This window comes from Medicago sativa, chromosome 5, assembly GCF_051527215.1.
Source record: "Medicago sativa cultivar Bolivia chromosome 5, Bolivia_mono, whole genome shotgun sequence".
In the NCBI taxonomy this organism is placed as follows: domain Eukaryota; kingdom Viridiplantae; phylum Streptophyta; class Magnoliopsida; order Fabales; family Fabaceae; genus Medicago; species Medicago sativa.
In genome coordinates, this window is record NC_140753.1 from 79802926 (window position 1) to 79829757 (window position 26832).

Below are 26832 nucleotides of genomic sequence, written 5' to 3' on the forward strand. Positions count from 1 at the left end.
TATGGTATTCTTATAACAAAATTTGTTATAGAGTATAATTCGAAAAGAAAAAACCAACTATTCTCATTATATATACACACACGTATACATATTATAGATATATTCATAATAAATTCAAAGTTTTGTTCTTGTGAGCTTATCTCAGTTGATAAAGATAACGTATAAATATATGCAAGGTCCAGGGTTCGAACCCCGGACACCACAAAAAAAGTAATAAATTCAAAGTTTTGTACATATTTTGCCAAACAACTTTTAACTTAAAAATAACTTTAAAACTAAAAAACAATAAATAAACCAAACAACTTTAGCTTCTTCCTTAAAGAGCTTTATTTTAACTTTGTTTTAAAGTAGCTTTTAGACCAAAAAAAGCCTGGCCAAATGGTACCTAAATTGACTCATGTAACTGAAATTATGTCATGTAACTGGTTCTCATTAGTTGGTTGCCTTTATTTGCACTTATGTATCACTTTACCATTCCATTTGTAAATAAACTCAACTGATATCTGTGTGGTGGGAAAAGAAGAAGTACAGTTTTGATTTAAATTATCATTTTGCAGCTAACATCCAATCAACTTACACTCTTTTCATGATATCTACTAGAGGTGTCAAATGGGCTGGCCCCAAGAGGCCCGACTACATAAATGGGCCAGCCCGGCCCGACTCAATTATAATTGGGCCGCATATTCTAGAGCCCGGCCTGGCCCGTGTGGGCCATGGGCCAGCCTGGCCCGGCCCGTTTATTTTTTTACTTTTAAAATTTATTCACTTTTTTTTATATATTAGTCACTCACCACTATTTTTTTCCTAAAATATGATTGGATGAACATAAAAGTGTAAGTAATTTTTACATTAACATTGAATATCAAAGAAACTCTATATTATTCTTTCAATTAAATCAAATTAATAGTTTATAAAGTTTAAAATTTTAAAACTTTAAGCTAAATTCATTCATTTTTATTAAGTTTATTTATTTAAATATTTTTTATTGATAAATTTTAAAATATTTGATAATTTTTTTCAAAAATATAATATTTTTTAACAAAAAATCAAATTAAATAGTAATAATGGGCTGGCCCAAAGCCCGATGGGCCAGCCCGGCCCGGCCCAATTTTTGTATAGGCCAAATGGGCTTGGGTCAAAAATTCTCAAATGTGTTTTTGGGCTAGTTTTTAGGTCCGGCCCGACCCAAAAATATGGGCTTTTGGGCCGGCCCGTTAGCCCGACCCATTTTTGACAGCTCTAATATCCACTTTTCCATTTTTCCGCACACAGTTATTACATCCCTCTCTCATTCTTTTCCAAACCCTTCCATCGGTCTCTCTTTCTTCCCTAAAACAAGATATTTTGCCTTCTCACTATTTGACTATCCAATGTAAGTTCCTTCTATACTATCATCATCATTTCAACATTTTTTATTTCTAACATTTTTTCCTTCAGAAATTTAAGGTTTAATGTCATGTTATTTTTACACATGTTTCTTTTTTCACATGACACTTTTTATGATTGTTTTATATTACCAGTTTTTCATATCATGTTTTATACGTTCATGTTTATACTCTTTGTTCACTATGTTTTAGATTATGTTTTAGATTCTCTGCTTTAAAGATCATATATTATGTTTTAGATCTGCTTTTTTGCATTCTCATAATGTTTTTGTACTATATATGTTGTTGTGTATTTTAACCTTAGTTTTTTTAGTCAACATGTTGTTCCTATAATGAACTTTAGTATGTTGTTCAGTTAGATTTGATTATGGAAAGACCACTGGAATTCGTTGGTGGTGATATCACAGACAAAAAGGATTTCTGGAAGTTAGCAATTCGAGTCCAAGACAAATGGACAATGGTTAAGGATGGAAATGAACACTTGGAGCTGCTTATTGTTGATTCTAAGGTGGTGTATTTTGGAACAACTCTTTAAAATGTCCTACCATATGTCTGTTTGGATTCCAACTGCATACAAAGTGTATTATGTTTTTAATACTTATGTTTTTACATGTTAGGGTCATGATGTTCAAGTTATTGTTCCAACTGCATAATGTAAAACTATGTCTTTATGGGAGGATTATGCTGTGAAGTTCATTTAATACAACAGTGACAAGAAGCAGGGTGGACCAGTTATTGTAATGCTTAAGTATGCCAAGATCAAAGAAACACAAGCATAAGGAGTGCTAGCCTTGGACTTGAAGTATGATACAACCAATATTACAAAAAAGGAACCAAAACAATGAAAGAAACACAAGCTATGTAACATGAATGCAATAACGAAGTGGATTTATTTTCCATTGATGAAAATCAAAAGATAAATAATTTTCCTTCACTTTCATCCACCATAAAAGAGAAGAGTTTGACTTTATCGAATGATTGTTGAATAGACATCTCCTTTTGTTGAACACGACTATTTCTCTCCTTCCGTAACACTCAAACACTAGCTAACCAAATCAGGTGTAGAAAATACCGACTCTTCCTTAGATCGCTTCCTAAATGAACAAAGTGTGGAAAATGATCAACTATATGAATCATGTCGGCTAAGCAAATGTCTAACCATTGGCGAATAAGAGTGTGAAATTATATTATATATAAAATTTGTTGCGCCTAAAATCATAACTATGTAGTGTGTTTTAGCGGTAAAGTTAAGCGAGCCCGTCTCTGGATGTTTTCAGTTCGAATCCCCTCCGGTCAGTTTTTTAATTTCTTATGTGTTTTGTTAAAAAAATTATCTAAAAAAACATTTAACGGGTTTCGATTCTGGTTCTTCGAATCCCCTCCGGTCAGTTTTTTAATTTCTTATGTGTTTTGTTAAAAAAATTATCTAAAAAAAACCTTTAAGGGGTTTCGATTCTGGTTCGAATCCCTCCAATCAGGTTTTTAATTTTTTATGCGTTTTGCTAAAAAAATTATCTAAAAAAAAATATAAATTTACACATTAAAATAATTGGTCCACCCAGAAAATTATTTCTACCTCCGCCGGTGAGGGGGCATACCACTTTGGATTCGTATCCTAATAAGGATGATTGGAGGAACATCCTTAAGACACGAGATTGACCACTACATTTGAACAAAAATGGATGATTAAGTTCCTAACATCTTATCCCAATCTATCTCCAGCACAAAGAGAAGACCTCTAAATTCATCTATTGTGGTATTTGTCTCACTCACATCATTGGTGAAACAAAAAGCCGTCGTCCATGTTCATCTTGAAAAACTCCTTCAAAGTAGGGCTTACAAATTCAAGAGTAAGGAGGGGTAGCTCAAAAAAGGTAAGTGGTGAATGAGATAAAGATAATCTTTGAGAAAAAAAAAAGATAGTCTTCAATTACATTTCTCACCAAAAATTCAAACAAAGTCTAAATCTTTGAGGTAGATTCCAAAAGAGTTGCCGATTATTTTAAGGGTGGTAGTGGTGACTTAACTGAGTTTGGAGCCATTATAGAGTGTAACATCCATTATTGCAATTTACATTTAGAGAACTCTCATGTTGAGTTCATTAGGATGCAAGTCAACGTGGTTTCCGTATTTTCAATTACGCACCAACATGTATCAATGACTTGATTGCTAATGAAATGCTATAAACTTATTTCTCTAAAAAAAAATGATTCAATATTGAATCAAAATTCTACTGTAAAATAAATAATTAAACCAAAATTCTAAATTTCTTGGTAATAGTTTGATTATATTCAAGTTGAACATATAAACTATTTTATCTATTACTGTGTTGCAATTTTTTCATCTACTCATAAAATAGCATTGCAAGGATTCAAGATCTGGTATCTACAGAAAAATTTATTTAATACACATTTTTAATAATAAATAAAAAATACAATCAATTCTATCAAACATTCCTTTAGAAAAGTGATAGGGTACCACTCTTATTGGTAAGAGATTGGAATGTTACTCTTTGCCATACTCTTCGTGAAGGAAATTTGATAGAAGCTAAGAGTAATAGAATCTCTTTCTTGTTGGCAAATGCTATGGGAATAGCCTTTTGCGGCCCTAATTTTCCCTTTACAAGCGAGAACACTTTTTTTCAAACAAAAAATAGTATTACATTTATATGCAAAATAAAAAATGAAATTTTGTTCTGTAAAAAATTTGGTAACAAAGCAATGTAGAATGAACGTGCACATATATATGCACTATATGTAGAAATAAGTAGATGGATCAGCTGCATTTGTTGTGTCTTTGCAAAGAATAGATCGAGCTTCAATCACTGAGCGAGGAGGCTCAATATCTTTCTCTTGCAATGCATTTCCTCTTAATCTTTGCATCTGAGAAGCAAATGTGTCATCCAATATCTACAAAGTGAAACATTCAATGAACAATGTCAGTTATTTTAAGATTATAAAGCTTAGTTAAAGTGCAATATTGCATATTGTATTCAAGAACACAAGAAAAAGACAACATAGGTTAATTCTAGTAATATTTACTCACCCCAAGAGCGTAGCAAGATCCATTGTACCATATTCTATTTTCTTTCCTCCCTTCTAGAAATTTCAAAACAATCTATCACATTAGAGGAAAAAGTTAGAGTCATGTTACAATATAGCACATTAGAAAATTTTCAAATACATAAGTAACATGTTACATGTAACATTTTACTAGTACTAGTTGTATATTGTAGTTGGTCTAACCTGTCCCATTCTGTCCCACAATCCACGACATATTGCTATGAAGATTTGGCTGGTAAAGACCTCATGAAGGTTGGAGATGAAGTCAGCGAGTTGTGAATTCAACAACTGCATCCTTTCACGAACTTCTGCTTCTCCATCTGCTTCTCTCGTTTCCTCAAGCATCTTTTTCAGCCGTGTGCTCTTATTACCTTGAATCTGAACAATTTGTGGTACATAAATACAATGTTTTCTATACAATGATATAGAGCCAACATGAATAGGGGAGTCTTAATGAATGTCTTACATTGTTGACAAGATTCCCTATTATTGCTTGCAAATAAGTTTTGTATCTGGTTCTCAGTAACACGGTGATTCCATTCATTTGCTCTCCAAACAACTTCTTATCTCCCATGACAGGTAGACAGGATGCCCATGAATTTAGGATGTCTTCCACTCTACAATGTAGGACATCAAGTATCCTCTTGATGGTGTTCAAGAATATACCCAACTGGATGAAACAAATTGTTAATTGTAAGAACATATATATTTCAACGTATAGTAAACATAAGTGAAAAGTTTAGTATAAGCATGCAGAGATAACTTACTTGGTTAGGAAGCAACTGAACTGTAGCTGATTGTCTTCTTGCTAGCTTTTGAACTTGCAAGTGAAGTCTCTTTGGTATGCTATCTTTCAAAGGAGTTAAGATCTCACTGTATTGTTTTTCAAGCGATTTCACAATTGCCCTTTCAATATTTGCCACAGCCTTCCAGAATGAAAAGGGAAATATACAATGTCAAGATATAAACTATCACATGTATATGAAATCTGAAAGACATTATACTAACTAAAGGGATCACAAATGCACATAGAACGTTTTAGGACTTACATTTTCCAAATACAAGGAGTATTGAGGCCATCTATTGATTACCACTTCATACTGGATTAAGTTGTCTTTAATGTTCTCATACATTTTCTCAGCAAATGGTGAAGTGGAATGATTTGTGGTTACTCCAGCCCATGGAACCTGTGTCATTTGTTTGTAAGAAGGAGGGCCATTTTATTTTTAGATATATAAGTGATTTGTTTGTACATAGAATAACTAAAATAACAATTCAATTACCTTTTCTGCTTTACAAAGATCAAACAAAATAAGTTGCATATCTTGTATCCAAACCATGATGTAATTGTGAAACAAATTTCTGGAGTCTACACCTCCCTGCACAGAACTGAAACATGAAGAATATTAAATTTCAGAAATGATATTGTAATCTTGTGGAATCTAAAATTCAGGCTGTATTTAGTGGTGCAAGAGGATGTTTCATTGACAAACAAACCTTATATTCCATGACTCGAGATCGCGTTCAAAGTCTGCAGTTGCCACTAGAAGCTCATTCACATGTGGCTGTGGACTTGATGGTGGCCATGCAGAAAGGAAAGTTCTCAGCCTTTTACACAGCTCTGTGCTATAAATGGCTGCTGTGATGTTTGCCAAGTCAATTGAACTGAAAATTGAATAATTGATCTCAGAATGTAGTCAAAATTAATATGTATTAAGCAAAAAGGGGGAGTTTGTACAGTGCTGCAACTAAAGATATGTTCAAAACAAAGAGCAACTTGACAATCAAAATTCTTGTGAAGCTTATACAAACTAACTGCATCCCCTAGTGTTGAAAAACTAAATTTGCATCACTGTTAAACTGTATTGTCTACGTGAAAAGAAGATATGTTGTAGAATTGTAGCCAAAATACCTGGGAAAAATATGCTGACCATGGATTGTATTATGGTTGTTGATCTTTATGTCTGCCTGAATTTCATTTCTTATAGAAATACAAAGGTTTTTTATCTTCAGGTATGCCGTTGAGATGGTAATGCTGTCCATTTGGTAACTTTCTGAGGCACCCGACACAAATTCATCAGTCTCCATCATGTGTTTTCTACACCTTTTTCTTGCTGCAGTCTGTCAGTAGTAACCATTTTATTTAGAAACCAAAACAAAAAGTCTCATTTTGTTATTGTTGCAGGAATGATCCAGAAGACTTTATGAGGAGGTATGAATTTTAATATTTTTCTGAACCTCATAAACCAGCAGAAGGTATCACTAAACCTTTTCAAGGCTCAGTTACATTGAGCGAAAGCATCAGTTATCACTATAATGACTATATAAAAATTACCTGCAGATAGTTCTGTAGAATAGTTTGAGCATCTGAAGAAAGTATATCATGAAGACTACTGTAGACTTGTAGAGCAGGATGTAAAGCTGGCGCGGCTGAATGAGATGCTAGACCAAAATGATCGGTTAAACCTGTTGGCGAGTTTTCATCAAGCGATTTGTAATTCTCAAAAACAGTCGCTAGTAGTCTTTCAATTTGTGTTTCACAATCCAAAAGTATACTTCTCTGTGAGAACAAACAAATAGTTGTTAGCGACAACAAGCAAATCCCAAAGTAACTCAAGGTAAAAATCTGAGCCAACAAATAATACAAACAGTAATTATTTATAGAACATTTTCTCAAGTTTTCGATAACTGACTTGTTTTTTTTAATTGTGTCATGGGCAAACTGTTGAGAAATCAAGAGCGTCAATTGATAGAAACAAATGAAAAGAATGAATAATTTTATTGGATGAATGAGAAAGAATAGGAGAGACATCTCTCAGCCAATGGTTTCCCCTTATCTACAAAGGATTTCTCCTATCCACGAATTCGTCAATGTACAGAATGCACCTCCATTTGTTTTTATCAGATATAACTACTTAACTTCTTCAAGTGTTCTCCAACTAGTCCTTATATCCTAACTAATGAATACAAATATTAAGCTTGTGTACTTTAAAATCTAAGCTAATCTCATTGTCTTAACATGTTAAATTAAATAAAACATGAACATCATAAAATTATGTAAACTGAAATATATGATTTTTGAAGTTACCTCTTGCCTAGTCAGACTTCTCTCACTTCTGGCCTTCATTAGGGGATCAAGTAACTCTTTCACAAGCTCCAGGCAGTCCTTGGTTGGAGTTGCTACATTCATGACCTGTAATAGATATCTACAAGAAGACCACAAGGTAAGCGAAGGTTCAAAATTGAAAAGCAATTTCATGCTGTGTGAAGAATGTTCATAAAACTTATTATTTTTGCCTTGTTAGGGGAATCCAGATGATATTCAACTACCTCAATTTAGCATATGAATCGGAAACTCCATAGTAGTCAGCAAATGCATCTAACAACCATTTCCATGGCCCATTTAGCCGCAAGTTTCGGGAGTGGAAACGCTGTGCACGCATCGCACCCTCCAACAATATATCATAGGCTTGAGTTTCCACAACAGGAGCACTCTGCAGTGTATGCAAAAACAGGGAAAATAATAAGTCTATGCTCAAACTCAGAATGAAAAGCAGGAAAGGATTATGTTGGTGGTTATTGGCTGTAACCCAAGTAAAACTACTCATAGGAAAATAAATCTAACTAACAAGTCCTCTCGATCGGATCGAACTGGAATAACTTTATTTTATACCTAAACTGATAACCTGATTTTAAGTAGTGGATATGTATGTTCCTCTCCATCAACAACATTTACCCTCAGAAATAGGGTAAAGAAATCAAAGCCTAGTTCTTAATGAACAATTTTAATGATACATTCCATCTATAATCCTTGATGCCGTGTAACTTTTTTTTTCTCTTTGTCCAGTTGTCAACTTGGAAGATGATCTACTTACATTAATGAACTAGAAAAATTTATTTGTTAAACCAAGATTTATTGAACTAATGTAAATTTTTAGATAAGTATAACCTTTATATGATTGTTGTCACCACTTGTCATTGTACTTCCAATTGAGAGCTGGATCTTGCCAACACATTCATTATCATCATGATTTATTTCCCACCACCGAATTCTGTCACTCTGCATATTCAATTCCAGATGATTATTACATAAATTTGGATGGTGTAAAGGGAAAGAAGAGGAATGTCTATGAACAAATATGGCAGCAGAGAGAGCACATACAGGATTATCATTAAGGTAAGAAATTGGAATCCTGGCTTCACCATGGACTGCCTTCTTAGAATCTTGGACTTCTACCAATAAAGCATCCCCTTGGCTCAATGGGAAACTGAAATCACATGCCAGTTATAAGATCTCTTAAGATTATTAGCAACATTAAGTATATTTCTACAAGTAAGAAACAACAGAACTTAATGAGTGACATTTGCTTTTCAACTGTTAAGAAGGTTAACATCAGTCCCTCGTGTAACCTTTCTTCGACAATAGTCTAAAGACTCTATAGTCTATAGCTAAGATGTAATTCTTATGTTTCTAACAGCAGGTCAGCTAGAATCAGTTTTACCATCAAGTAGTAAAAGCATATACTGATAGAAATAGAAGATGAAACTTACAATAGTCTAAAGACTCTATAGTCTATATCATGCTAAGATGTAATTCTTATATGTTTCTAACAGCAGGTCAGCTAGAAGCAATTTTACTATTAAGTAGTAAAAGCATATACTGATAGAAGTAGAAGACGAAACTTACAAATCATGATAATCTCCACTTCCAGGGCGAAGAAAAATTGCCGAACATGACTCTGATTCATTTTCTTCTGTTGCACTCTTGAGTTGGATCAAACAATGCATTGGCTCTGCAAGAATAAAACAGATTCCTTTAACTCATTCATATATAGGAAATAACAAGATTAACCCTAATTAAAAAAATTAAAAGCTCAACTTATCAGCTATGAATGGTAAAGCGAAAAAAAAGTTGCAGAAACCTTCCTCAAATATGCACTAACCTTCTTCTGTCACTGAGAGTGATGCTGCCTTCATAGACTGTATACCACTTTTCACAAGGGATGAAACATGCCTGACGTACTCCATCCCAACTTGCTTATACATTGATCCTCGGTTTGAAAATGTGCCCTTCAGTTTTCTTCTTTGTATAATACGAAGTTTCTTCACTGCAAGTTTCACATGATAGCTCAAATTTAGTGATTATAAAGTAATGTGTCCAAACAATATCAAATACAACCATAAATACATTAGTAATTTTTCATATACATATATGCGCACGTGTTTGGAATTGGAACTAAAAAATAAAACAAACATATGCCAATTTGTACAGAAATATTCAAAAATTATAACATTTACAATTTATAACTATAAGGTTACCTTCCACTCTTATTTTCCCCACAACCTTCTTTGTCTTGAGAGGCACTGTTTGTTCTGAATTCCTTGTACTACCTTCAGTTGGCTTTATACCTCGAGGTTGCAACAAGAACTCATGTAACCTATGAAATTAGAGAAATTAGAGAAATAAGAGAAATGATTGAGGACAATGAATGAAGCCAAATAGGTGTTTTTGTAAAACCAAATGAAACCTACCCAAAGGCACTTCGAAGAGCCAGACACTCATCTTTTAGAAACTCCGGGGCCTCAGTACAGCCTCTTGCCCATGCTTGCAGGCATAGACGAATGCAGGCGTCGTAAGTGATAAGGGTTTGCCAGGCATCTTGACTACTGCAACTGCTGAGATGAAATGCCATAAAAAAAAAAAAAAAGAGAGGATATCAGTATGATTTTCAATATGATAATATGAACTAAATATTATAAAAAAAAGTTACTATGTGAATTCATATCTCAGACTCGTGACACTTGAATTGAAAACCTGCATCATAAGAGTGGCAACTTATTTGTATAATTGTGTTCTATTTGACTTTTATTTTAAAGTCACATAAATGATTGGTTGTGACGTGCTGACAGTGAAAAACTTTCTACACCAAAAGTGCATGAAAATTAAACTATTTATTAGTTGATCTCATACTAAGTTATACTATCAAAATGCATAAAGTTAAAGTAAACAATAATAACAGCCATGTACTAACTGCTATATATAGTAGAATGTTAAAAATGTATGCTTGTAGCACCTGTTATTGAGATATTGCAAGTGTGGAGGAGGAGCCTGTCTTTCTATGCCCTGTGTAGAGGTTGTTTCTTGACTGTAAATTTCAACATCAGAAGGCAACCGTTAAGAAAATGAATTTCAAAAAGGAAAGTAACCTATGAAGCACACACACACTTCTTGCATTAGACGTGTCCTGGTGCAGACATGCATTAGTGTCCGACACCGACGATTACATTGAATTATGTCATTTTCTTAAATTACTATCGGTGTTGATGTGTCAGTATCCGATTTTGTGTCCGTGCTTCATGGAAAGTAACACAAAGCAACAAAAAAGGAATGAATTGCACTATAGAAGTACCTTTCAGCAACAGTATTAGGCATTTGTTCAATTGAACATTCACTTATTCCTCCTCCATCATCACAATTCACAGAATCTCTAGATTGCCAAGACCTCCTATCCTGCTGCTGAGTCATTTCATCGACTTGATTCGCCACGGATCCTTCCGAATAACCGACATCACCTTCACCATCAACAAATATAGGAGGAGCACTTGGTGTAGCCAAATCAACAGAATCATTCAAATTAGTCGTATTTTGAAACCGAACCCCTCTTCCAGCAGTACCAATTTCACTTCCACATGGAGTCATTTTCTTCTGAACACATTTGTTAAAACCTAACTCTCCATCAGTAAATCTTCTAGAATTAACAGTATTAGGAACTTGAATTGTTAAATTTTCATTTACCAAACCCTTCCTCAAAATTCCACTAGGTTTTAGGGGTTTAGGTTTAACTCCATTACCAAATCCAAATAACTGTTCCTCATCATAACATTGTGCAATTGGAGTATCTAAATTGTCAAATACCCTTTCATCTTCTTCGTTTTCGTCATCGGTCTCAGCAGCAGCAGGACAGGACAATGAATCAACACTCTCATCATCATCATCATCAGTGACACTATCGTGATCGTTGAATCCGAAAGCGAGGTTACTACGAGGAAGCAAAGAAGAATTGAATTTTAAAGGAGGTAAAGAAGGAGATTTAGGAGTAAGATTATTATTGGAAAGGGTTGTTGCGAAAAGAGGTGATCTAGGAAGAGGTGATTTTTTCTCAGTTAGAGGAGAGCGTGTGGTGCATTCTTCAACTTGTACTTGTTGCTGTGATCCCTGTTTCATTAATCGAAAAAGGAAAGTTTGAGTATAAACTGGATATCGCTCAACGCAGAGACTAATCCCTCGACCTCGAGCCAGATCGAATCACAATAGGTGGCTAAACTGTAATTGAGTAATAAATAAAAGGTTTAAAAAAAGAAAGAAGAAAGAAGTTTAAGTTAGGTGGTTACCTTGTTGATCCATTGGAGTGCAGTTTCATCCAATCCTTCTGTAAACATTTTTTCCTTTTTTTGAGTTCGAAGAAGTAGAAGAATCAATGGAAGCTGTGTGTCTGTGAGTTAGAGAAAAAGAGAGAGACAGGAGCCTAGTAGAAAGCTGTAAGTGTACAGGACTACTATTACACAGACAACACCGATCCCGCTGCCAACGGCTACTTTCTTAACTTTCTTTTCTTCTTTTTTAATTAAATTAAATATTCCTTTCTTTTTTCAAACCTTTATTTAATATCAATAGAGTATTAGATAAAAGAAACCTTTATGTTTTTTTTTAAAGGAAAAATACCTTCATGTTATAAACTTTTTTATCTTTATTTATTTATCTCTTTTGTATTTTGATATATCACTAAATATAAGACATTATTTGCTAAAGAGAAATGATTTTTTTTTACAATCATTTTAGGACAACTCTCTCATACTCACATTATATGTTTTTATTTTATATTTATATTGTTTTAGTTTTCATGTCAATATCTACGTTTTCTTTTTAAATCTATAGTTGTCTCATAAGTTGTCAACCAACTAATTGTTCAAATAATATGTCTCTTTGTTAAATAATGAAAACTCAAACAAATTCGTAGTAGCATGAAATTTAATTTATTAATAATTGATATTATTTTCTCAAATTTCATAAAAATTTAATAAATGTAGTCTTGTAATTTAATAGACTTTTAAAGATAGTGGCACTTTCATCATCAACATGATTTTTATAAGAATCGAAAAAAGGAGTCCTGTAATTTATTAATAATTAATAATTTATATTATTTTCTTAAATTTTAAAATAATCATATCAAAATCGAAAAAAGATTTCTCAAAAATGTCTTGTACATCTAGATAGAGAAGTTGATTTCTCAAAAATCACACCTTTTCAAACACATCAACATTATTTTTCCCTTTAGATTGATAGTAAATCCAAACAAAACATTATTTTTATTTGTCACCTCTAAAAAAATTATATTTATTTGTCTGAGTGGACAAATTCGAACGATAGTAGTTTGTAAGAATCATGAGAAGAAAGAAGCTCCCTTATATTTCTTTTAGCTCAATCTCAAAAAGAAAAAACTAGTAGGAGGTTGCCATTGCCACCTACTTCCAACAACAGCACCTTTGAGAATGAAATCAAAATTGTACTAAAACAGAATAAATAAATTGAGGGGATGAGCTGTTGAGTAAAAAATGTTACTCAATAAACAAGGAGGTTTCCCATTTTTTTTGTGAAGATTTTTTATTTATTTAAGGATGATGATGAAGATTCAAACAAAGAAGATGGAGATTTTTTATTTCTGACTTTTTTTTATAATAAAAATATATTTTAAAAAATAAAATTATATATTTTTTTAATAAAAAATGAGAAAAATGATTTATGTGTGCTTTTATGAGAGATAAAAGACCTAAATGGAAAAAAGAAAAGATAAAGAATTAAAATATTACAAATAAATAAGATAAATGACCCATAATATAATTTTTGCCAGAAAAGAAAAAAGGGTTAATTATGTTTCTAGTCCCTATAAAATAGCGACCTTGTAAATTTAGTCCTTACTTAATTTTAATAGCATTTTTAGTCCCTATAAAAAAAAATTTACTTATAATTTTAGTCCCTGCTAAAACAAAGTTTGATTAATTATCATTAAACTCTTAAATTTTTGAACGATTTTTTTAAGACAAGATTAGAACACTATGAAAGGTTCGTTTACTAAAATTTAGAATTTTCTGACATGAAATGAATTAAATATGAATTTTTTAAAACGACAAAAGTTAAAGATAAAAAGTAATAAAATCTGGATGTAGAAATCAAATTTTGCGATAATTTTTTGCGGAAGAACTTTTAGTAATGTTCTAAACATGTCTGCAAAAAGTTGTTCAAAAATTTAAGAGTTTAAGCATAAATTAAACAAATTTGAATTGAGTAGGGACTAATACTCAGTGCAGAAAAACAAAATTAGGGACTAAAAATGCTATTAAAATTAAGTAAGAACTAAACTCACAAGGTCGCTATTTTATAGGGACTAGAAACATAATTAACCCAAAGAAAAAAAGCAATAATATGAAGGACAATTTTTCAGCTCACTTCCTAGCCAAAAAAAGCTACAATTTATGCTGGATTATCATCCTCTTAGCCTTGACCGTTCTATTGCTTTGAACCTTGATCCTCTCTTCCTTGAATTGTTATTTGGTCAAAATGAAGAAAAAAAGGAGGTTGCCATTGCCACCTACTTCCAACAACCCGTTTGAGAATTATTTCAAAATTACACTAAAATAGCAAAATTACACTAAAATAGCATAAAATAGCTGTTTAGGAAAAATATCACTCACTGCAAGGAGGTTTCCTAGTTTATAATTAGTCAACTTGATGGCAAAAATAAGTCCTTAACCCACAAACTGTGCCCACTCCGATCTTATATATAAATATTAAATAATTGATGTATTTAATTTATATTATAAACTTAATATGTTAATTATAAATCTATATTATTTGATCTACATTAATCTTTTATACACAGCGGCGAACCCTTAGAGGGCTCGGATGAGCCACAACCTATCCCACAGAAAAATTTAAATTACATTGTGGTATAGTCTCTTCTCCATTTAGTCACTCAAAATGCGTAAATAATTATTTTAAAATTTTAAGGCATGTAATTTACCTTTTTGGATGGTCAACTTTATATTTAATGTCCTCTCAAAAAAAAAAACTTTATATTTAATGTTTATTAAAATATAAATTTCGCGATCGTTGCACTTAATGCATAGATAAATACAACTTTTTAATGATCAACTTTACGCTTAATAATCCACTTAATTTTTTCCCCGACCCCGCCACTAACCATGTATGAGACCAAAAGGAGTACTAAACACTAGTGGCATTGCAAGGAGCTTTCCTAATTTATAATTAGTCAACGTAATGCCAAAAAGTCAAGTCCATGGCCCAAATATTGTACTTGTACTCTGCACGTGAAATTATGCTCCTACTCACTACTCACCAACCAAACAAAACAACCACTTCCCTCTACTTAAACCTTAAAAGCCTTCTGTTCCTCGTAGTCATACAATTCAAAGTACAAACTCTACAAACATGGCAACCATTAATCCACAAAATGACACCAAAAATGTTAGCTCAAACTTGATCCTTGACTCAGACCCTTTGAACTGGAATTCAGCTGCAAATTCACTCAAAGGGAGCCATTTTGATGAAGTAAAACGTATGGTAGCAGAATACAAGAAGCCAGTGATATGTCTTGGTGGGGTGGGCACACTAACTATATCTCAGGTTGCAGCTGTTTCTAACAGTAGCTCACATGTTAAGGTCGAGCTCTCAGAGTCTGCAAGGGCTGGTGTTGAAGCTAGCTGCGAGTGGATCGCGGAAAACATTGACAAAGGTACTCCAATTTATGGTGTTACCACTGGCTTTGGTGCTGCCTCACATAGAAGAACTGAACAAGGCTTTGCTCTTCAGAAGGAGATGGTTAGGTAAGGTTGAAATCTCAATACGTAGTGAATATATTGATTTGACCCTTTTAGAAATAGTTTTTTAGCTCATAGAGAAATGAGATTGTTAGAGTTTAGGATGAAAATGATATATAGTGTGATTACTTGTACAAAAAGTTAATCTCAGCAAGTGTTTGTGCAATTTTTTTTACAAAGTTCCTATTTGTTATGCAATTGAAGCTTTTATTGTTGTGTAACTTTGAAGTCATAATACTGATAATTATTCTTTTGGTTAAATCATTTTTCTTTCACAAGGTTTTTAAACTGTGCAATATTTGGGCGTGAAAGTGAGTTGTCTCATACACTGCCTTCGTCAGCAACAAGAGCAGCTATGCTTGTCAGGGTTAATACCCTTCTACAAGGCTATTCAGGCATTAGATTTGAAATCTTAGAAGCAATCACCAAACTCCTCAACCATAATGTCACACCAATCTTGCCATTACGCGGCACAGTTACCGCTTCCGGTGATCTAATTCCTCTGTCCTACATCGCTGCATTGCTAACCGGTAGGCGAAATTCCAGAGCTGTTGGACCCTCAAAAGAGTCTCTTAATGCCAAGGAAGCTTTCCATTTAGCAGGACTGAATTCTGGGTTCTTCGAGTTGAAGCCGAAGGAAGGCCTTGCTCTTGTAAATGGCACAGCTGTTGGATCTGGCGTTGCTTCTACGGTTCTTTTCGAGGCAAACATATTAGCTTTGTTGTCAGTAGTTCTATCAGCAGTTTTCACTGAAGTCATGCAAGGGAAGCCGGAATTTACACATCATCTTATACACAAGCTGAAGTTCCATCCGGGTCAAATCGAGGCTGCTGCTATTATGGAACACATTTTAGATGGAAGCTCATATATCAAAAACGCTAAACAGCAGCTGCCCGATCCATTGCAGAAGCCTAGAAAAGACCGTTACGCTCTTGTAACTTCTCCTCAATGGCTCGGTCCACAGATTGAAGTTATCCGGTTTTCAACCAAATCGATTGAAAGGGAGATAAATTCAGTGAATGACAATCCTCTAATTGATGTTTCAAGTGATAAGGCTCTAAATGGTGGGAATTTCCAAGGCACCCCAATTGGAGTTTCGATGGATAATGTACGTTTAGCTATTGCTTCAATTGGAAAACTCGTTTTTGCGCAATTTACTGAGCTAGTCAATGACTTGTATAACAACGGGCTGCCCTCAAATCTTTCTGCTGGTAGAAACCCAAGTCTGGATTATGGTTTTAAGGCCTCTGAAGTTGCCATGGCTGCATATTGTTCTGAACTTCAATATTTAGCGAATCCTGTGACAAGTCATGTGCAAAGTGCTGAGCAGCACAACCAAGATGTGAACTCTTTGGGGTTGATTTCTGCTTTGAAAACAGTGGAAGCTATTGAGATATTGAAGCTCATGTCGTCCACATATTTGGTTGCACTCTGCCAAGCTATTGACTTGAGGCATTTGGAGGAAGTTTTTAAGAACACTGTCAAGAATACTGTAAGCAGAGTTTTTAAGGAGACATTAATCATAGATGACATAGAAGAAACTAATCCATTTAGATTCTGTGAGGAAAATTTGCTCAAAGTGGTTGACAGAGAATATGTATTCTCCTACATAGATGATCCCTTTAATGTTACATACCCGTTGATGCCGAAACTAAAGCAAGTACTTTATGAGCATGCACACATCAGTGCCATAAATAATAAGAATACGAAATCTTCAACATTTGAGAAAATTGGAGCTTTTGAGGATGAACTGAAGTCTCTATTGCCAAAGGAAGTTGAAAGTGCAAGGGTTGCATTTGAGAAGGGTAATTCTGAAATTCCAAACAGAATTAAGGAATGTAGGTCATACCCACTATACAGGTTTGTGAGGGAAGAACTGAAGATAGGGTTGCTGACAGGAGAAAAGGATGTTACACCAGATGAGGAATTTGAAAAAGTATTTACAGCAATGTGTCAAGCAAAGATTGTTGATCCAATTCTGGAATGCCTTGGTGATTGGAAAGGAGTTCCCATCCCAATATAATCTGCAAATGTTTAACAATAATTAGCAGGCATATGTTTTTTCTATTACCCATGTTTAGCTTTTATATGAATAACTTGTTGACAGAAACTTGTTTATAATTCTGTTGGTGTAATAATAATCACAAATTTACACAATTATTTGCTATAAGATAAATATAATCATGTGTGGGCTTTCCTTCAGTGATGATGCTATCAAAAGTGTAGGATTGATGGCTGATCTTTCACTCTGTTAAAGACGTATTTAAATCCTCACACGATTCTTCTCACCAATATGAAAGAAAAAGATTAAAGCCTCAAACAATAATACTAAGAATTGTCATTTTTAAGGTATCATCCATTGAACTGGTTTTCTGAACAAGACAAGATCAATTTCTGCCCAATTCCAATTTGTTTGAATGAATTTCGAAAAAAATTATTTGATATGTTACCAAGCCAAAATGATAATTAAGGTAACAAAATACGGTTAACTAAAAAGTCAGTCTCTCTATTCTTGAAGAGGAACACAATTATGCAGAAGAACAGAAATCATGAAGAAATATAGAAGTTACATTAATTTTGGTTATCAGAATTTAAATCAATAAGGGATGCTGAGCAATTACAACTTCCTCAAGTAACTTCACTAAACTAAAGCACATGAAACAAAATGGTATAAAAACGCTAGTTAAAGCGGAACAAAGTGAAGATTACATTGCAATATAAAATCATATAACAACTATTTAACACAATAGGAGCATCTGTTTTCCCTACTCAACATGCCACAAAGCAATCGAGTTACAAAAAGAATCAAGCAGAAGCTATAACAATTGAGCAAAATTCTCCATCCAGTATGCCTTTTGTTTAGTTGATGAGAGATAGCAAAAAGATTAACCTTAATCTATCTTTACTGATGAGAACAAGTAATGCACAAAGTAGAACGAGACAAGGAAACCAATGGTTCCAGTTGAAAGCATGATTGCAATTGCCATGAGCAGTGAATAGCCGATATAAAGTATAGCAGAGACAGGTCCACTCAAACTCTGCAAGTCGAAAACCAAGTAGTTAATGGAGTACAAAAAGACATAAAGAGAAACAGAGCCTGATGCATAGAATGCCTTCCACCACCACCGCCAATCTTCGACACAGAGATGCATATATGTGAGGACCACCGACACTTCAGCACAGACAATAGTCAACAGTAAAAGAACAACCAGCAGAAAACCAAAAACATAATAGAACCTCCCAAGCCAGATACTAGAAAGGATAAAGAAAAGCTCTATGAAAAGGGTTCCAAATGGAAGAGTTCCAGCACCAAGAACTAGAAGCCATGATGGATATTTGCGTGCAGGAATTTCTCTTGGAATCTGGTTAGTTCGCACAGGATATTCAATTTGCTCAGCTTTTGTCCCTAAAAATCCTCCAATGAGAGTGAGTGGCACTGAAATGCAGAACCAGAGGAAAAACAATTTGAAATACAAGGAAATGGGAAGAGCACCGGTACTGTTGCTGCCCCAGAGAACAAAATTCAGTGCTGTTAGAATCGTAAAAGCAATTCCAGGGAAAAAGCAAGCAGCAAACCAGGAAATCGATCTCCACCCTTCCGAAGTTCCCTTGATTGTCCTCCAGAGACGTACACTTACATATCCGGAAGCAATTCCCAGGAAAAGATACAAAATTATCATCCCTGTTAACAGCATTCCTCGGGATGCTGGTGACATGAAACCCAAGGCTGCAAACACAATTGTAACACCAGCCATTCCAAGAATCTGAACCCCATCTCCAACCATCACACAGAGGAGTTTTGAGCAACCAGGTTCCCTAAATACATCACCCACAACAAGCTTCCAACCAGAAAGCTCCTCATTCATCTGAGCCTGTGTCTCTTTGTCCAATTCCTCATACCTTGCCAAGTCCCTTCTCACAGTTCTTAAGAAAATGACAAAAACAATACCAGCTAGGAAAAAGATCACCATCAGCGAATTTAGAATCGAGAACCAATGTACCCGGGAACCCTCCATCTTCAAATAAGCATCCCAACGAGACGGCCATCTTATATCACTTTTCACAAATTCAACTTCATATGTAAACGATATCCTCTCTTGCTCTCTTATCGGTTGATACTTATCCAACTCATTGGGACAGTTTATCGAAGAAATATTGTCATACATGTGTAACTTCGTCATGACTTCCGGATCGCGTTTCACACTACAAGGAACAACATGAAACCCAACAATTTCAAATCCAGATTCCTTCTTCTTATCAGTTTCAGCAATAACACCCATACCCTCTTCCCCAGTACCAATAATCTCAACATCATTTCCTTCATACTCATGAACCAAAACCGTAAACTTAAGATGATTAATAACATAATCAGCACTCCCATCAGTAGGCGTATACCCAATAGGAAACCCCGTCCACTGAATCTTAACCCCATTTTGATTCGCAAATCTCATAACAGGCAAATTATCAAGAATCATATTAACCTGATACAAATCGCGGGTTCTCTGTTTAAACAGCTTAACCTCATGCTCATTCAACGGGGCTGTAGTACATAAATAACTAGACTGATTAACATTCATTTTAAACAGATATGGCGAGTTATCAATCTGATCACCCATAAGAAGCTCACCGAGATTCTCGGCACTTTTCTTAATGCCGCCGAGAGGCTGACAATAAGGAAGACTATAGTAACTAAAGGGTAACTCCGTTTCAATAGAAGTCAATGAATTAACTTTGGCATAAATTGGATCTCCATTTGCATATGTATGCATATAACTTCCAGGAAGATAAAAACCATTGCTTTTGCTAATTTGAACAAACCCAATAACCAAAAAACAAATCCAATAGATCGAAGATTTTCTCATTCTCATTGTTGCTGATTCCATTTGCATTTGATTAATTAACACACTAATTATGCATTCAACGCCAAATCTACAATAAAACAATACATATTTGTTTTAGCATGAGATTCAAAACTATATAATATGAAAATTAACAAATCAGATCATAAAAATTGAGAACTGAATCAGATCATAATAGAAAACAATTACATGAAAATGATAATAACAAAAGAAAGAAGAAGAAATTGCAGAGAGTGAGATCTAACCATTGATTTTTGGAGAAAGAGATCTGAATTGTGAATTCAACGTAGAAATGAAGATGATTGGGAAATGGAATTGCGATTTTTAAGGAAAAAAGGAAAGATGATGAATCGAAAAAAAAAAAACGAGAATGTGGGTCAATGAAAGGAAGGACTAACTAACTAGAAAAAGTGTGGGCCCATCAGTACAAAAAATGGGCCTCAATGGCATGTTTAGTAGAGTTGTGCTTTTATGGCCCACCAAATTTCCCGTTTTGTCCCTCCTAATGTCGTTCGAGAGATACTTGTCGAAATGGTTTGAGAGTTAGCATGGATCATTGATCATAGAGTTCATTATATGACTCTACTGGAGGGCTATCATGATATGAATATATTAGCTAAGATTTTCGGAAGGAAAGGGAAATTTAGAAGAACATGATTATAGAAAACATAGGAGGTTTTATTTATTTTTCGATGATCTCCTTCATACATTAATGGTTCTTTATATAGAAGAACCAGACTGATAGGGGAAACCAATAATTTTGATCGTCGGGTGCTCATTGGGCCCCATCGACACGAGTCAAAAGAAAGATTCCCTCTTATCTAAAATAGCAACTAAAGAACGGTTGCCGACACTAGCAAACAAATACAAGCAAACAAAAGAGTAGCCCACACTTTTTACAAATGGCCGACAAGGAAATTATAAAGTAGATATTTGTAATTAAAGCCTAAAAATCCGGATGGAATCTTTGAACGAAATTGTAGGCTTTCTAATCTTCTTGCCACGTTAGTAATGCTTTTTGATGGGCTCATGGCTTGGTGACATGTTTTGGTCTGGAGAATCTTCTTCTTCGCAAGGGAATAGTGCCTCATATTCTCGATCTCCTACCGTTGGATTGCTTGAGTTATCTTCTGGCTGATGAGGATGGTCTTTAATCCACTGGGCTTCATATTCATCAATCACCATCTGATCATCTGCTGCTTGAGTAGAACTTTCTCCTAATTCAACTGGTTGGAATTGTGGAGGGAGATTCCCATGGCTAATGCAAGTAGTACCGATTGTAGTTTTCTTAGGGTTATGAAAATTCATAAGTCCCATGAAACTTCTTAATTCCTGACTTATCCTTGGATCTAATGGACAATCATTAACAGTTTCCCTTAATGTACATTGAGGTTTGCTGATCAAGAAATTTGTTCTTGGATCTGTCTCATATGGTTTGTGCAAAATAAAGACTGTTTTGAATTTGAACATATCTCCTTTGAATTTGAATTTATACAAATCATGCAAAACCCTTTCGAGTTCTTTCCTCCATCTTTCAAGAGGGGAATACCATTGAAGGGCTGTCCAGATTAATGATCCATGGTTTTCTGGTTCCATAAGATAATGGTACATTGCTTCAGTAGGAATGAGGACAGGCATAACATACAGGCAAGTTGTGCACCATAAATACCATAAATGATCTTCAGTGAATTGAACCTTTGGATTTATTAAAAAGGGTAAGTAAAATGGGGTGTCTGGATGGACTGGAGAAAGGTCTGGTATGGTTTTAATGGTTCTCATGATTTTTGCCATGTAATAAAAAATGTTTCTTCTAGCATAATCTTGGATTGCGGAGAGTGGACACGATGGATTTAATCCTGGAGGAAAGTCTTTGAAGGTAGTGGCTCCGGATGGTAAGGATCTGATCATCATAATCAGAGGGAAGGAATGGTTGTGGGTGAAAAGTTGGATTGGTTTGTTAGGTCTGGATAAAAGATCTGGGATAAGATTTTGTTTTCCTTTGATGTGTTTTACTGTAAAGTCATATCTGGAAAACCAATCTTTGAGGCGAAGGGTTTGAGGGTCTGGTGGCATCTTGTTTTTGAACTCTAGGATTTTAGGAAAAGAGGAGTTGTCCATATGAACCTCAAAATGATGGCCTCTGAGATGAAAATCAAACTTTTGTATTCCAAGTTTTACGGCCAAAGCTTCCTTGTATGTGGTATGGTAGTGTTTTTCTGCCTCTTTGAACTGTCCACTAGCATGACCACAGTAATACTTGGTGTTGTTAATTTCTTCTATCAAAACAGCTCCCCAGTAATGATCGCTGGCATCTGTTTGAAGAATTCTTTTTCCCTCACCAGGTATTTTTAAAGCAGGAGGGTTTTGTGCAATCTTTTTCAAAGCTCTGACTGCTTCAGTCTGTTTGTTACCCCAAGGTGGAGGATTTTTCTTGAGTAATAAGGATAGCTGGCTGGTGTATTTGGCAAGTTTGGGTATAAAGTCTCTGATATAGTTGATAATTCCTAGAAATTGCTGGATCTGTTTGATTGTGAGGTTTTCATCTGGAAAGTTTAGGAGTTCTTGTACAATGTGAGGTTGAGGTTGGTACTTTCCTTGGGAAAAATGCATCCCTAGGAAGTCTATCTCAGATTGGGCTATTTGACTCTTCTTTTCGGATAACATGATACCATGGTCTTGAGCTATCTGGTAGAATTGGGTTAATAAGGCTTTGTGGGTTGTCTCATCTTTTGAGAAAAGAAGGATATCATCAATATACACAATAGCACTGTCAAGGATAGGTTCAAAAATTCGGATCATGGCCTTTTGGAATAGGGATGGAGCAACTTTGAGTCCAAAAGGTACAACGGTCCATTGATACTGAGCATTTGGAATGCAGAAGGCTGTTTTGTAGCGGTCTTTTGGATTAATGCCTAATTGCCAAAATCCTGACTTGAGGTCAAACTTTGAGAAAATTTGAGCATCCTTTATGAAAGTATTCAAGGTGGCTATCTTTGGAATGGGGAATTTGTCATCCTTAAGAAAATGGTTAAGAGGTTTGTAATCTATAACCAGTCTCTTTTTTCCCCTGGTCTTTTCAGCTCTTTTTTCAACATAAAATGCTTGGCAAGCCCATTCGGATTTGGTTGGTTCAATAAGGCCTTGTCGAAGAAGTTGATTACATTCTTCTCTAGCGAGAGTATAATCAGAAGGGCTCATTCCAGGATGGGTGGCTTTGGTAGGATTTATATCTTCATTTAATTTGAATGGAAGTTCCACAAAGAAGTCTTTGTTTTTCCATAGAGGGTTAGGATGCTGGAATTCTTCATGAGAGTTTGCACAAAGTTTGAGCAACTTGGCCTTCACTTCTTCATATTCAGCAGGAGCCTTGGAGAGAGAGTATATTTTCACTGTAGTGGAGTATGGCCTGAATTCTCTTTTGAATTTTACTCCTCTGGGGAGTATCTGAAGTCTGTCAGCCGCAGAATAAACATCAAACCCAATGACAATGTCTTTATTAGGGAGCTTGCTTCCAATTACTTTAGTCCAGACTACGCATTCTTGAAAAAACTTGATACCTATTTTTTCTTTTGTTATCAAGTCTGTTCTGAAGATTTTCCCATCAGCAGCCATGAAGAATGCAGCATGGGTAGTCCATGCTTCTGGAGGAAGAACACTGGGATTCATCATGGTAACTTGGGCACCTGTGTCCATGTAGGCGATAGCCTTTTTTGGATGGGCAAACTTGGAAGCAAGTATTTGAACCTCAACACAAGGAAGTGGAGGAGTAGGTAGGGTGCTAGCTACCTGTTTGAGGAAGTAGACTGGGAATTCATTCTTGTCTCCTGAGTCAGAGTTGTCTTCTTCTTCAGAGTCTTCTTGGAGGGCAAAAGCGGTTTCTTCATCTGCTGAGCTTTGTTCTGAGTATAAGGACTCAAGGTCTGCTTCTTCAGGGTTGAGAGAGTCTATCATCTTTGCAGCTTTTTCTGGTTTATTGGGACAGTTTTTTGAATAATGTCCCTTTTTGCCACAAGCAAAACATCTCTGACCCTTCTTCTTTCCTCTGGCTTGCTTTGGCTTAAAAAACTTTGTCTTCTTTTTTGTTTTGGAATGATTTGAAGATTTGGATTTATGATCTTTTGTTCGTTTTGGCGGGCAACGGCATTTTTCTTTGCATCCAATTTCTAGATAGTTTTTCTTGCAAGCTTTCCCAAATTTGGACTTTTGCTCCATCATCTCTGAAAATTGTTGGTGTAAGTTGCACAATTCTTCTAAGGCTTCTAGAGTTGTTTGATGAATTTGACCGAAGGTCATGGAATCAATGTCTCTGCCGGCTGTCTCTATCATTCTATGAATTTTGGGTTGAAGCTCTTGAGGTAAGGAGGAAACATACGTATGTTTGAGGCTAGGGTCATTGAAGCCATTGAGCTGATAGAATCTTTGAGACATTCTTTGAAAATGTTTCTCTAAGTCCTTGGTCTTTAATGAGCAGCATCTCATTTCATAATATTCTTGTTTATTTTTCCTAGCAAGAATATCTATGTCTCCAATGAACTCTTGATGCAATACTCCAAGAACATTTTTTGTACTTTCAAGCCGGTGGAGCTCATCCTGCCTGAGAGGACTCAGATTGAGATACCAGTCTTTTAAAGTTCCTGTCATTCGACAACAAAATTCCTCTATCACTTTGTAAGAATCTGACCCTGGTTTCATGAGTTGAGTGTCTAACCAAGCTCCAAATTCCAGAAGTTTTTTTCTTCTCTGTTCTAAGGGTATGCCGTCTAGATTGAACCATGGTCCACTGTGAATCTTTGGTTTTTCAGATGTAGATTCTTCATCCATTGGCTCTTCATAAAAGTACTCTTCATTTTTGAAGTTAACCATGAAGGCCTCTGAAAAGTCATTCATGTGTTGTTCTGTATCTGCGAGAGACTTTTGATGAGACAAGTCTGAGGCAGAGTCTTCAGAAGAGATATCTGGTGTTTCTTCTTCTTGTGTAGTTGTTATGGCTAAGGACTGAAAAGGTTGACTAGGGGGCTGTGATTCTAGATCTGGCAGATCTGTCTTTCTTTGTCTTGATGGAGGTGGTTCAGTTGCTTCTTGTGAATCTGAAGAGGATTCATGTTTGTAGAAGGTGGTTTCTTTACCCTTAGAAGTCGAGGTTGTCATCTTGGGTTTTCTTGTCTCCTGAATAACAGATTCTTGGCGATTATATTCTGGTAAAGCAAAGTTGGCATAATAATGAGAAGGTCTTTTGAGCTGAGTAAAACTAGGAGTGAAAGCTGGAACGCTGGAGAATGCCGGGGTGTTGGAAAATCGACTTCGTGTTGGTTCTGCCTTGTGCTCCTTGGATGCTTGAATGAAGTCATCCATCTCCTTCAGCTGTTTCTGCAGAGTCCTGATTTCTTTTTCTTTTTGGTCGAAAGCTTTGCCAAACATTCTTTCATCCAGCATGTTCTTTAGATCACGATCTAATTTGGCTACTTCTTCTTTGAGTTCTTTATAGTGCCTTTGCATTTTTTGAGACAAAATTTTAAGATCTTGATCTGTTTCCACCATTTTTTCTGTGACTTTCTCTAACTTATCTCCCATGGTTTGGAGACTTTCATTCTGAGCAATTATGTTTTCTGATTGCCAGTTGAGAACTTCTTCTGCCTGGGACAAAGGTTTGAATTTTCCATCGGGATGGACTTCATTGGGTTGTATGAAAGGCTTGGAAGCTCTATTTGTCACAGGATCAATTTTTCTCTCCAAAGCAGGAAATTGTTGTTCATATTGGGAAGATGAAGCTGTATACATGAAACAAGGGATGGGTTCAAGGCATGCTGTGGTTCTGTTAGGTTTGAAATGGTCATGAGGAGACCAAGTGACTAGGTCTGGGTCATCAGGAGGTATTAGGTTTTCTTCTCTGAGAATTCTAAGAGCCTCTTCATAGATTGGAAGAGGTGGAGCTTTCTTATGAATTCCCACCCAAGGGCCATTGTCTGGGTCAGATCTTCTTTGTGGAGTAGGTGATGGTTTGCATCTACCTTTCTTTTTGTTTTTCTTTGGGATGATGATATCTTGGTCTATATCATCATCATGCATCCAACAGTCACATTCTGGATCACACATGTCAGGATCGACATCCCAAATAAAGTGTCCATCTATTTTGTCTGTATAGATGGGATCCCCCTTGGCTGTTACTGCATAGATAGGGCACCAGTCTTCTTTGAGAATTGGTTCAATCATCATGGATTGAAAAATGGAAGATGATGAACTTGGTTTTTCTTCTATGGGTTTGAAGATGGTCTTGACTGACTTATCAACAGATGATCTTCTGAAATTGGCTTCTTGTGTTTGTAACGGTCTCCTGTCTTCTTGCATCTTTTCATAATTTGTGATCCATTCTAATGGGATTAGCTGGATCAATTCTTCCCTAGAGACTTTTCTCGGGATCTGGACTATGGAGGGTATTTCATCTTCTCTACTAGCAAGAACTAACAGGGAGTCTGATCCGCATCCTATTAGAGGCAGATCTATGGAATGATTCTGAAGGCGGTAAATTATCTGGTGGTGCAGGGTAGCTGTCAAGGCTTCTGGTACCTGGTCTGATCCGGTGATCTGGATCTGTACTTTTAGCCTGGTGGATAACGTGGTGTCTTTGAGACT

At 35.4% G+C, this 26832-nt stretch overlaps 2 protein-coding genes and 1 pseudogene across 4 annotated transcripts; 1 reads left to right on the forward strand and 2 right to left on the reverse strand.

The window, feature by feature from the left end:
• Window positions 1–3670: 3670 nt before the first annotated feature.
• LOC146925513 (portal protein) lies at window positions 3671–12074 on the reverse strand. Of its 2 annotated transcripts, none has more exons than XM_085710434.1 (21): window positions 11840–12074; window positions 10858–11663; window positions 10522–10593; window positions 9980–10120; window positions 9767–9885; window positions 9391–9555; window positions 9135–9240; window positions 8610–8715; window positions 8397–8507; window positions 7778–7941; window positions 7536–7653; window positions 6783–7007; window positions 6360–6568; window positions 5945–6112; window positions 5731–5836; window positions 5497–5634; window positions 5215–5373; window positions 4914–5117; window positions 4631–4825; window positions 4431–4502; window positions 3671–4294 (listed from the first exon to the last, which is right to left on the reverse strand). In XM_085710434.1, exons 1-21 carry the CDS (start codon window positions 11885–11887, stop codon window positions 4136–4138), a joined length of 3591 nt encoding a protein of 1196 aa, XP_085566560.1. In that variant the 5' UTR covers window positions 11888–12074; the 3' UTR covers window positions 3671–4135. The 2 variants fall into 2 exon arrangements, with proteins under 2 accessions (XP_085566560.1, XP_085566559.1); XM_085710433.1 differs by having other exon boundaries at window positions 9980–10123; window positions 11840–12039.
• Window positions 12075–14919: 2845 nt separating this feature from the next.
• LOC146925514 (phenylalanine ammonia-lyase class 3-like) lies at window positions 14920–17500 on the forward strand. The gene is made up of 2 exons (XM_085710435.1): window positions 14920–15349; window positions 15623–17500. Exons 1-2 carry the CDS (start codon window positions 14955–14957, stop codon window positions 17364–17366), a joined length of 2139 nt encoding a protein of 712 aa, XP_085566561.1. The 5' UTR covers window positions 14920–14954; the 3' UTR covers window positions 17367–17500.
• A 393-nt stretch (window positions 17501–17893) lies between these two features.
• LOC146925515 (transmembrane 9 superfamily member 12 pseudogene) lies at window positions 17894–20574 on the reverse strand (annotated as a pseudogene). Its single transcript, XR_015010543.1, has 2 exons — window positions 20448–20574; window positions 17894–20272 (listed from the first exon to the last, which is right to left on the reverse strand). The product of XR_015010543.1 is annotated as a transmembrane 9 superfamily member 12 pseudogene (transcript).
• Window positions 20575–26832: the final 6258 nt, after the last annotated feature.